This window comes from Solea solea, chromosome 9 (genome assembly GCF_958295425.1).
Source record: "Solea solea chromosome 9, fSolSol10.1, whole genome shotgun sequence".
Classification (NCBI taxonomy): domain Eukaryota; kingdom Metazoa; phylum Chordata; class Actinopteri; order Pleuronectiformes; family Soleidae; genus Solea; species Solea solea.
The window spans coordinates 29,798,195-29,811,113 of NC_081142.1; the positions used below are offsets into that span (position 1 = coordinate 29,798,195).

At 44.2% G+C, this 12,919-nt stretch overlaps 1 protein-coding gene across 1 annotated transcript; it reads right to left on the reverse strand.

The window, feature by feature from the left end:
• Positions 1 to 6,405: 6,405 nt before the first annotated feature.
• Positions 6,406 to 12,480, reverse strand: LOC131465770 (uncharacterized). The gene is made up of 2 exons (XM_058638658.1): positions 12,112 to 12,480; positions 6,406 to 11,478 (listed from the first exon to the last, which is right to left on the reverse strand). Exons 1-2 carry the CDS (start codon positions 12,478 to 12,480, stop codon positions 6,466 to 6,468), a joined length of 5,382 nt encoding a protein of 1,793 aa, XP_058494641.1. The 3' UTR covers positions 6,406 to 6,465.
• Positions 12,481 to 12,919: the final 439 nt, after the last annotated feature.

Here is a 12,919-nt window from a genome sequence, read left to right on the forward strand (position 1 = left end):
ACCAATCACAGTGTGACACTGTGGTGTTGTGATGATTTGAACACCACACCCTCTGCCACACACATACAGGGAGACAATTACACACACACACCTGCAGTTCTCCCAAACCTCTGAGAAGCAGAAAAAACAGCATGTTTTAAAGTTGTCATATTTCAAGAACAGTTGATGATAGTGATAAAAATTTTGGTTTGTGAGCGTCAGGAGGCTTTTAGCAACTCCCACATTTAAATGTTTGACAAATTGGCGTGATTTGAAAGAGAAATCACAGTTTTAAAATCACCCTCGGGTTGATTTTTTGCCAAACTCTCAAGCAGACTTTTAACATGGGAGTCTATGGGAGCTGTGACCAGAACTCTCTGCGCTTTGAGGTGATTTTAAGAAAAAATACAAGTCATATGAAAATGAAAACACACACAGAGTTATTTAATATATATTTGCGCGTTTCGCCGCTAAACAGGAAGTGCCCTGTAACTTCACCAAAAATTTACCGATTGGCCCAAAACTTGTTATGTGAGACCAAGGGCCCACCCTGAACACGTCTGCAAGACATGACCTGCACACAGGAAGTAGGTCACCCTAACAGGAAGTGCCCTGTCATTTGCCCGTACATTGACCAATCGACCTGAAACTTGATATGTGAGATCATGGGCCCGCCCTGAACACATCTGCAAGACATCACCTGCACACAGGAAGTAGGGTGCCTGAAACAGGAAGTGCCCTGTGATTTGCCCGTACATTGACCAATCGGCTCCAAAATTGATACGTGGTACCAAGGGCCTGCCCTGAACACATCTGCAAGACATCACCTGCACACAGGAAGTAGGGCGCCTGAAACAGGAAGTGCCCTTTAACTCCGCCAAACATTGACCAATCGGCCCAAAACTTGATATGTGAGACCATGGGCCTGCCCTGAACACATCTGCAAGACATCACCTGCACACAGGAAGTAGGTTGTCTGAAACAGGAAATGCCCTTTAATTTCACCAAACATTGACCAATCGGCCCAAAACTTGATATGTGAGACCATGGGCCTGCCCTGAACATGTTTGCAAACCATGATCTGCACACAGGAAGTAGGTCTCCCAGACAGGAAGTGACCCGTAACATTGCCATACGTCGACCAATCTGCACTAAACTTCACATGCGAGATAAGTAACCCGGCCAGAGCCCACGTTATACATGACATGCCGGTAGAGGGTGGCGGCCGCGAGGTCCCGTACAACGCTGCTTGCAGCTTTAATTATTATTATTAGGGACCGAGCACTCACACAGTGTGCGAGGACCTATTGTAATTCGAGCAACATAAACCGCGCACTCACACAGCAGTGTGCAAGGACCTAGGACCGTGCACAAACACAGTAGTGTGCAAGGACCGAGGACCAAGCACTCACACAGTGCGCGGAGGGTCCGAGCCCACGCAGTGGGCGAGGACATATTGTTATTCTAGGAATTATTATTATTATTATTATTATTATTTTCTTTCTCTCCACGGGATCTTGAATTTGACCCCCTGAACCTGCGTGAAAACGGACGAAAATTGGCACGCACACCAGAACTGCCGAAAAATTCGATAAAATAGTGTAATTGCGAAAAAACAATGCAAAGTGGCTCAGTAGCGCCCCCACAGGTCACTGCCTATGGAGCAGGCAAAATTTAGTTTCACCGAATTTCCCCAAATTTGGAGGGGCGATTGTTCGGCGCAAGACGAACAAAAAATCCTTTTGACACCAAGACCTCGACTCAACAGGAAGTCGGCCATCTTGGATTTGGCGTCCATCTTGGCGTTTTACAAGTTTCGTAACTGAACGAACTTGTCAAAGGGCGTTCATCGTAGCGACGCGGAAAACGCGTCAAATTGTTCCAGACCCATCCAAGATCTAAAGTTATAGAAAACTTTCGCAGATTCAAAGGGGCGTGGCCACGGCAGCCATCGGAATTTTGGCGAATTTCGGCGGCTCGCCACGAAACAACACGTGTGCTATAACTTCGCCATACTTTGGCCTATCCACACGAAACTTCATACGTGACTCGAGACCCCGCCCCTGAACACGTCTACGAATGCGAACTTGACCCCAACACGATGTCGGCCATTTTGATTATCGCATTCGCCGCTAAACAGGAAGTGCCCTGTAACTCGCCCAAAAATTTACCGATTGGCCCAAAACTTGATATGTGAGACCATGGGCCCGCCCTGAACACATATGCAAGACATCACCTGCACACAGGAAGTAGATCCTCTGAAACAGGAAGTGCCCTTTAACTTCACCAAACATTGACCAATCGGCCCGAAACTTCATATGTGACACCAAGGGCCCGCCCTGAACACATATGCAAGACATCACCTGCACACAGGAAGTTGATCCTCTGAAACAGGAAGTGCCCTTTAACTTCACCAAACATTGACCAATCGGCCCGAAACTTCATATGTGACACCAAGGGCCCGCCCTGAACACGTCTGCAAAGTATGACCTGCACACAGGAAGTAGGTCGCCCGAAACAGGAAGTGCCCTGCCATTTGCCCATACATTGACCAATCGGCTCCAAAATTGATACGTGGTACCAAGGACCTGCCCTGAACACATCTGCAAGACACCACCTGCACACAGGAAGTAGGTCGCCCGAAACAGGAAGTGCCCTTTAACTCCGCCAAACATTGACCAATCGGCCCAAAACTTGATATGTGAGACCAAGGGCCCGCCCTTAACATGTTTGCAAACCATGACCTGCATACAGGAAGTAGGTCTTCCCAGACAGGAAGTGACCCGTAACATTGCCATACGTCGACCAATCTGCACTAAACTTCACATGCGAGATAAGTAACCCGGCCAGAGCCCACGTTATACATGACATGCCGGTAGAGGGTGGCGGCCGCGAGGTCCCGTACAACGCTGCTTGCAGCTTTAATTATTATTATTATTTTCTTTCTCTCCACGGGATCTTGAATTTGACCCCCTGAACCAGCGTGAAAACGGACGAAAATTGGCACGCACACCAGAACTGCCGAAAAATTCGATAAAATTGTGGAATTGCGAAAAACCAATGCAAAATGGCTCAGTAGCGCCCCCACAGGTCCAGGCCTATGGAGCAGGCAAAATTTAGTTTCACCGAATTTCCTGAAACTCGGAGGTGTGATTGTTCGGCGCAAGCCGAACAAAAAATCCTTTTGACACCATGACCTCGACTCAACAGGAAGTCGGCCATCTTGGATTTGGCGTCCATCTTGGCGTTTTACAAGTTTCGTAACTGAACGAACTTGTCTGAGGGCGATCATCGTAGCAACGCGGAAAACGCGTCATATTGTTCCAGACCCATCCAAGATCAAAAGTTATAGAAAACTTTCGCAGATTCAAAGGGGCGTGGCCACGGCAGCCATCGGAATTTTGGCGAATTTCGGCGGCTCGCCACGAAACAACACGTGTGCTATAACTTTGCCATACTTTGGCCTATCCACACGAAACTTCATACGTGACACCAGACCCCGCCCCTGAATACGTCTACGAATGAGAACTTGACCCCAACGCGATGTCGGCCATTTTGATTATCGTGTTTCGCCGCTAAACAGGAAGTGCCCTGTAAATTGCCCAAAAATTTCCCGATTGACCCAAAACTTGATATGTGAGACCATGTGCCCGCCCTGAACACATATGCAAGACATCACCTGCACACAGGAAGTAGATCCTCTGAAACAGGAGTGCCCTTTAACTTCACCAAACATTGACCAATCGGCCCGAAACTTAATATGTGACACCAAGGGCCCGCCCTGAACACTTCTGCAAAGTATGACCTGCACACAGGAAGTAGGTCGCCCGAAACAGGAAGTGCCCTGTCATTTGCCAAACATTGACCAATCGGCCCGAAACTCGATATGTGAGACCAAGGGCCCACCCTGAACAAATCTGCAAGACATCACCTGCACACAGGAAGTAGTTCCTCTGAAACAGGAAGTGCCCTCTAACTTCCCCAAACATTGACCAATCGGCCCGAAACTTATTATGTGAGACCAAGGGCCCGCCCTGAACACGTCTGGAAAGTATGACCTGCACACAGGAAGTAGGTCGCCCGAAACAGGAAGTGCCCTGTCATTTGACAAACATTGACCAATCGACCTGAAACTTGATTTGTGAGATCATGGGCCCGCCCTGAACACATCTGCAAGACATCACCTGCACACAGGAAGTAGATCGTCTGAAACAGGAAGTGCCCTTTAACTTCCTCAAACATTGACCAATCGGCCCAAAACTTGATATGTGAGACCAAGGGCACGCCCTGAACACGTCTGCAAGCCATGACCTGCACACAGGAAGTAGGTCGCCAGAAACAGGAAGTGCACTTCAAAACGCATATACATTTACCAATTGGCTCCACACTTGATATGTGAGATCAAGGGCCTGCTCTGAACACGTCTGCAAACTATGACCTGCACACAGGAAGTAGGTCGCCCGAAACAGGACGTGCCCTGTCATTTGCCAAACATTTACCAATCGACCTGAAACTTGATTTGTGAGATCATGGGCCCGCCCTGAACACATCTGCAAGACATCACCTGCATACAGGAAGTAGATCGTCTGAAACAGGAAGTACCCTTTAACTTCACCAAACATTGACCAATCGGCCCGAAACTTGATATGTGAGACCAAGGGCCAGCCCTGAACACTTCTGCAAGACATCACCTGCACACAGGAAGTAGGGCGCCTGAAACAGGAAGTGCCCTTTAACTTCACCAAACATTTACCAATCGGCCCGAAACTTGATATGTGAGACCAAGGGCCCGCCCTGAACACGTCTGCAAGCCATGACCTGCACACAGGAAGTAGGTTGCCCAAAACAGGAAGTGCCCTGTCATTTGCCAAACATTTACCAATCGGCCTGAAACTTGATTTGTGAGATCATGGGCCCGCCCCAAACACATCTGCAAGACATCACCTGCACACAGGAAGTAGATTGTCGGAAACAGGAAGTGCCCTTTAACGTCACCAAACATTGACCAATCGGTCCGAAACTTGATATGTGAGACCAAGGGCCTGCCCTGAACACGTCTGCAAGCCATGACCTGCACACAGGAAGTAGGCCGCCCTAAACAGTAAGTGCCCTGTCATTTGCCAAACATTTACCAATCGACCTGAAACTTGATTTCTGAGATCATGGGCCCGCCCTGAACACATCTGCAAGACATCACCTGCATACAGGAAGTAGATCGTCTGAAACAGGAAGTGCCCTTTAATTTCACCAAACATTGACCAATCGGCCCGAAACTTGATATGTGAGACCAAGGGCCAGCCCTGAAAAGGTCTGCAAGACATTACCTGCACACAGGAAGAAGGTCGTCTGAAACAGGAAGTGCCCTTTAACTTCTCCAAACATTGACCAATCGGCCCGAAACTTATTATGTGAGCCCAAGGCCCACCCTGAACACGTCTGCAAGCCATGACCTGCACACAGGAAGTAGGTAATCTGACACAGGAAGTGCACTTTAATTTCGCCTGGCACCCGTCCTGAACACACCTGCAAGCCACAACCTACCAACAGGAAGTAGGCCACCAGAAAGAGGTGGGGTGAAGTAATAAAGCTAAAAGCATGAGATTCACTTGCAGCTCTTACAAATATTTTCACTGCTACCTTCAACGATAAAAAGTGCCAGAGTTTCCAAACCTGACAAATGGTTAAAAATTACCCTTCATGTAAATGTCAAATCAGTAAGCAGGGCACCACAGGGAATTGAACCCCGTCCTGGTAAAACCAGGAGTCCAACACCAGTGCCTTTTGCTTTTTGACACAACACAGAAGGAAAAGCAAAACCTGCATTAACAACAGCATATTATGACATCATTGCATAAAATGCTATTATGTCATAGAAAATGTTCGAATACTGTTGTAATGCAGGAAAAGAAACCTATCCATAAAACAAGTTACAAATACTTACACTGTTTGACTCACCTTTCCTGGACCTGGAACACCACAACAAGGACTCATCAGATGTGCAACACCTATGAGAAACAGGATAGGAACAGGCACAAACAGCAAAACACAACAGAAACAAACACAGCCCCAACACCTAAAAAACCCACTACATTGATAGTCCAAACACTAACAATACACAGTGATGTGAATCCAAAGAATCCTAGCAACACAACAAGTAATCTCAAACAAAACTATCATGATCAAATTTGCTCTGCAAAGTGCAAAGACTTAATTCGAGCCAATTTCTGCCCCCTCCTCATGATTACCTCCTAAATAAAACAGTGGCAAGTTCTCCAACTCTGCCCGGCGGCTACCTAAGTCAGGGTACTTCACTACTGATGCAGTTACCCAGTCAAATGCACAAATGAACAGCAACAACGACAACAAATCTACCACTAACAAACCATGAGGACTTTAAAATACACATTAACAATTACCGTACCTCTCTCAGCCTCTTATCAAATCAAGCACATAACACATGATCTTACAACTGTAACAAACAAATAACTACAGTTCCTCATCTTCCTCATCATCATCATCTACAACCGTCAAAGTACACAAAATCCCCTCATGATCACTAAAGTAAGTGGGACAAACAACAGACCCAACAACATACTGTGAGGACTTTAAATACACATGATCTATTAAAGTACCTCTCTCTGTGGTTGGTTCTGAGACGTCCTGAACAAAGCCTCTGTCAGTTACAAATTTGCAGATTGATGATGATTTTAAAATGTCATCATTGAAATCTCCCATGATTGTGATAGTTTCACACTGTGGATCGAGCCAATCAATTAATTTGCCGAGATGTTCTTTAAACAAAGACATGGGATATGAAGGTGGTCTGTAAATCACGGCTACCAATATCTCATAACTAATGAATTTAAAAATTAAACATTCTAAATTTACATCAGGCATTTGGAGTCTTTCATATGCCACACTGTTTGAAGTGTACATGCCCACTCCACCATGTTGTTGTCCTTGCAAAGCAATTAAGGCCAGATTGTTGCTAGAATAGGACGAACTGCGAGGACAACTATGAAAAGTATAGCCATCAATGTTTAGTGTTTGGGCTGGTGGAGAAGCTGGTAGCCATGTTTCTGTAACAGCAATACAGTTAAGCTGCAAATGCTGTGTACATGTTGCCAAATCTGCAAGGTGAAGAGTTAAATTTTGTACATTCATCAAGAACACAGTGAATGTTTGTGTACTCAATCTGTGTTCTGTGAATACATTTTCTATCGGGAATTTGGGCATATTCTGAATTGCATCCTTAATGTCGTCCTTGCAATATATTGCTTTCTCTTTGAAATCTTGAATTATCAATCCTGACAAATTTCTAACACGACTTAATGCAACATAGGCTTGCCCAGCTGAAAATACCCTCTCAAGACAAACCACAGCTTCATCAACAGTAATACCCTGAACTTTGTGTACTGTAACAGCCCATGCCAGTTTAAGGGGAAACTGTCGTCTCATGCCACCATTTTTTGTAGCCCTTTCCTCTTCTGGTTCAATGGCTGTAGAACCAATTAAATCTATGGGAACATTTGGTGACTCCTTCCTCCTCTGTGCACCCACATGCTCGTCATCAAACTTCACATAGATTTTAAGAGGAAAGTCACTAGTCTCTGACCTAATTATATCTGTTACAGTGCCACAAACACCATTCACTAGACCATCCATTACATCGATATTTTTGATTAACATCACCCGTGCATCCCTGCCAAGCAACAACTTCTCAGCCAAACACGTGTGAGAAGTGTTGGCATGATGTCGACCTTTCAGCTCAAGGTTCCCTGTTTTCTTGCTATTCACGTAATCTTTAGCATTTATCTCGACATAGTCGAGACAGGTCTCCCTTAACTGCAGAGTATTGTGCCCATTTACTTGCATATTTGTTGGGAAAATGTGTAAAGCTGGGCTGACTTCACCGGTTTCACAATTTTTCAAAATGTCTACGTCACTCTGCAGCATGGGGGTACCCTTTGAACGAGTTCTAACTCTGTTCAACAGCTGTGCAAAAACACCATCCTTCTGTCTGACTATCTCAGTCAGCTCAACAACACTAAAACTAGACCACAAGTTGATGGGTCCATTGTCAATGTACAGAGGTTTACCTCGGACTGGAGGAAGCTGGAAAAAATCTCCAACAGCAATCACGCTGACTTTCCCAAATGGGGAATAGTCACCGGTCTGTTTAATTTGCCTCAATCTGCCGTGAATATAAGCTAAGAGGTTATGGTCCACCATTGATATCTCATCAATAATCAATATCTGCAAATCAACATATTTAGCCCGCAAAGAATTGAGCTTCTCTTCACCCAAAGGGATGTATGGCAAGCGCACATCCTTTCCAATGCTAAACGTGCTGTGTATAGTTGATGCATGCAAATTGTATGCAGCAATCCCAGTGGGAGCGGTTAACAAGACACAAATGTTGTCAGGTTGACGACACACTGGTGACAATAACCTCGTTGCCTCATATTGAATGGCCTTGATCAAATGACTCTTCCCTGTCCCTGCACCACCTGTGATGAACACATGAAAGGGATCAGGGTTTTGACCGTTGATCTTGGCCAAACACCACTGACGAATTTCATAGAAAATAGACAGCTGTGTTTCATTCAAAGACCTAATCAAAGCCAATCCGTCACTTCTGCACATGATGTTGCTTTTCTTTTCCAAATGTGCAACCTGTTCACTAGTGACTGCCAAATCTGGAATGTTTTCGGTTTCGTTTTCCTCCACAACCTGTCTGCTCTCTGTCCGTTCCTGATTGCTATCAGCTCGCTCGATCTCTTGCTCTGGGCACAGTTGAGCCCAGGCATCTTCAAATTCATCGCTGAGATCTACTGATTCCTGGATATTAGTCAATATTGCTGAGTCTATTTTTTCAAACCTGCCTCTGTTTTGGTCAACCACTGATTTGACAGACTGCAATGACCCATCACTCAACCTAACATGACCATCACCATAAAACAGTTCAAACGATTCAAAATTTGGAGGCTTTAACTGCTCGTCTACACGATAGGGCAAAAACAACTGCAAAATAGACATGTGAAATAATTCTGAATTTTTGGTCTCAGAAACACGCATATAACGAACAACTGCCGGTTGCGTTCGTGTTCTTTTTGTGACAAAACCGCAATTATTGTTCAATTTAATTGGGTTCTTGGATTTTTGATTTTTGGTCAGAATACGATATTCTGAAGCAAATGTTGCTATGCACATGTTATTAAATGTGCTGTCGTTTGGTCGATTCTTGTAACGCTCAACCAAACTAGTCATCCACATGTCTGAAGTGGTAAGTTCATTTGCAGTTGCTTTTTCCCTCAACACATTTATAGGCAGGCTCATTTTCACAACATTTTCCCCTGTTGGGACAAACACAACGTTCCTAGAATTTTCCCTGAGATGCATGTTTGTTAATCTATAAACTGCCTCTTGAGCACACACATCTCTGTTGTGAAGATAAACACTGCCCAAGTTTTTCAATGCTTGTTTTGCACTGACATTACCTTTACTAGCCTCTTTCTGGGCATTTGCCAACAACAATCCCATCTCCCGCTCTGCCTTGGAAATGTAAGAAATGATGTAGACAATGCAGGCATATGCATCAACCACATACTGGATGTCCAAATTTGCATTCCAGCATTTTAGCAGTGGTTTACTATACTGATTAATCCAAACTTCATTAGGCTGCCTTTTTAAAACAACGTGTGTTTTTCTGGCACAACGTTTGTATGCAGCCTCAAAAAGGGCTTGATTGATACCCAAAGATTGAAACAAATTTTCTGTGGTATCAAAGGTAAGGTCCTCATTTGACAGAGCACTCTTGATAGCTTTCAAAATGTTAGAGGCAAGCTCTTTATCCATCTTCTCAGGCTTGTCCTGACCCTGTTTCCCACATGTGCATATTACCTGATTTGTGTTGACATCAACATTCTTACATTGGCACATGTTTTTGGATGCCTCATCTTCTGTGGTGCGGCACACAAATGTCTGTGAGGAAGCAGGTCTGGGAAAGTTGAACCGACAAACAGTTTTATTCTTCCTACACGTCTTTGAATGCCTCTTTGAATGTTGCTGCACAGATGTCACAATGTCAAGTAAACCTTCGTCTTGTGAAGGTAGTTCACATGTTACATACTTGTCGATGAACTGAACTACCTCTTCATCTGTGTTTTCGTCTATCTTGGGGGCATTCTCAATCCAAAACAGACAATGAACATGAGGCGAACCTCGCTGCTGAAATTCCACTCGGTAAAAGTAGTCAATAATTTTACCGATTGGATGCAATGGAGACTTGAGAACCTCATTCAGAAAAACATGCCAGCGGAAATCAAACATCCTGGCAGCAGTGACAGGATTACGTCGGAGCAGGTCACATCTGTCTGCCCACTCCAAACTTTCTACTGTCTGAGTTCTCCCTTCCTGCTTCAGAATACTGTGCAGAAGATTAGTCCACCGCAGATCAGCAGAAGAAAATGAACAGAACCACGTAGGAATACCCAGCTGACGAACACAAGCAATCAAGTCACGCTGTACTCCTTGCCAAAAAGACGGGGTACCTCTGATCGGTTTGAGAAAACGATACCCTTCATCATACTGCAACAGCTTCTTCAAAGACTCGTCATCTTTCAACAAGCGGTTGCTCACCTTTTGTGTCGTACCGTCTCCCTTTCCTTTTCGTAAGGCAATCGACACACTGGACACAACCTGTTGAATTTCAGACATGTACTGACCAAAAAAGATGTACTCTACATTCTGAGCAAACCTGCTATCAGCATGTAGAATCCTATTGTTAAGATATCGTGACATTGTCAAACGATATGGCCTACTCTCATGATAGGTGTTGTGTCCCAGGGGGAACAACACTGGGAAGCATTTGGCTTCATTTGCAAGATCAGACAGCATTTTCACAGGACTGTTCCCTTCTCCTGGAGCCAGATTCAGTATATCGTCAAAATACTGATCCAGAGCTTCCTGACCAACATCAACAGGCAAGAGACAGGTGTCCTGGAACATACAGTGCTGCTGTCGATCATGCAAAAGTTCATCTTCACCCTCTAAAGTTGCATCACCACTTTCTACTGTGTCACACAATCTTTCCTGTCTTTTCTCCTGGCTCAGCATATCATCAAAATACTGATCTAGGGATTCCTCCTCAACATCAACAGCCATGGAGCAAGTGTCCTGTAACATACAGTCCTGCTGTCCATCATGCAAAATCTGGTCTTCAACATCTGCCATTTCCTCACTACATCCTCCTCTAGCATCACTACCTACTTCTACATCCTCTACATCTGGTTGTCTGCCTAATTCATTGAGCCACTCCTCATTAAACTCAATGTCTTTATAATGCACATTAGCCTGTTTTAAATACCGCAAGGCTTCCCTAATGTGCATAGTGTCAACATACTGATACCTGTAATGCCCTTTGTAAGTTAGCTTACGTTTCAGTTTTACAGGTAGCAAAGACCCTTCCATAGTGGAACGGGGCAGCACATTGCTAGTCTGAACAATGTTAGCTGGAACACATGTCACAGGACCATGTACTCCATTTTGCCCGCCTTTAGGCAATGCCAACATTTTCATGAAGGGAATATGTAATGCAATCAAGTGCTGCTCTAAACTATTTAAACATGACAACTCAGATGGAACAGGATGAACCTCTAACCTATTTGTTACACTTTCCGGTGGCATTTCACCTCTGTTAACCTTACCATGACATGCGTAACAAATCCATAGCTGACCTTTAGCTGTATCCACCCAGTGACATGGCATCACACACTCATCATTACAATGATGTAAATAATCTTCTGTTATGCATTTCTTGGCAATTGCAGCTGAGTTTTTACTCTTACTGTAATCATCTATCCTACAATTTAGAACCTGATGTCTAAACGACAATCTATGGCAGACGCAACACACGAAATCTGGACCGTCTCTGACTTTGTCCAAAAATTTCTCCATCAGAAAATCAAAATGCTTTGACTTTTCTTTAATTTCTTGCATCCTCTTCCTGTTACATGCTGCAACACGCCTCCTATGCTCATGATTTCCATGGTACTTCCGTGTACTCATGGCTTTTACGTTCTGCCTGTGCTTTTCATCTCTACAGTATTTTTGTTTGCTCATGGCCTTTACATTGTGTCTGTGCTCTTCATCTTTGCTGTATTTCTGTTTGCTCAGGGCTTTTACAGTCTTCCTGTGCGCTTCATCTTTACTGTATTTCTGTTTGCTCAGGGCTTTTACAGTCTTCCTGTGCTCTTCATATTTACTGTATTTCTGTTTGCTCAGGGCTTTTACAGTCTTCCTGTGCTCTTCATCTTTGCTGTATTTCTGTTTGCTCAGGGCTTTTACAGTCTTCCTGTGCTCTTCATCTTTGCTGTATTTCTGTTTGCTCAGGGCTTTTACAGTCTTCCTGTGCTCTTCATCTTTGCTGTATTTCTGTTTGCTCAGGGCCTTTAAAGTGTCCCTGTGCTTTTCATCTTTACTATATTTTTCTTTGCTCATGGATTTTAAAGTCGCCCTGTGTGCTTCATTTTCATGATATTTCTTCTTGAGTCTTTGAATATCTCTCTCTCTATGTGAAACATTTTCCCGATACTTCCTTTTAATTTTATCATTTACTTTCACCCTATGTAAAACATTTTCATGATATTGGACTTTCTTTTGGGTTGTTTTTTTCCTGTTTATGTACTTTGAAACACAAATGCCAATATTTTCTACACTTTCTGTTTCTACCGGACATGAAAATGTTTTGGTACTCTGTCTAAGATTGTACACTTTGGAAAAAGACACAGCGTTTTTGCAATGACCATAGCAACTCTGTTGTTCAGGCACATGAACACAAACAACAACGTCATAGTGGTTGCCACTTTTATTTTCCAAGTAGATGCACTCTGAAGAAATGCAACTACTGCAAGTATATTCAAGCCACCGGCCATTGTGA

Excerpts from the sequence above, each read along its gene's own strand:
- LOC131465770 (XM_058638658.1), bottom strand. The coding sequence starts at position 12,480 with ATGAGCAAAGAAAAATATAGTAAAGATGAAAAGCACAGGGACACTTTA. Across the intron at positions 11,479-12,111 it reads ATGAAGAGCACAGACACAAT|ACTAGCAATGTGCTGCCCCG; the intron begins GTAAAGGCCATG and ends AACATTGTTCAG.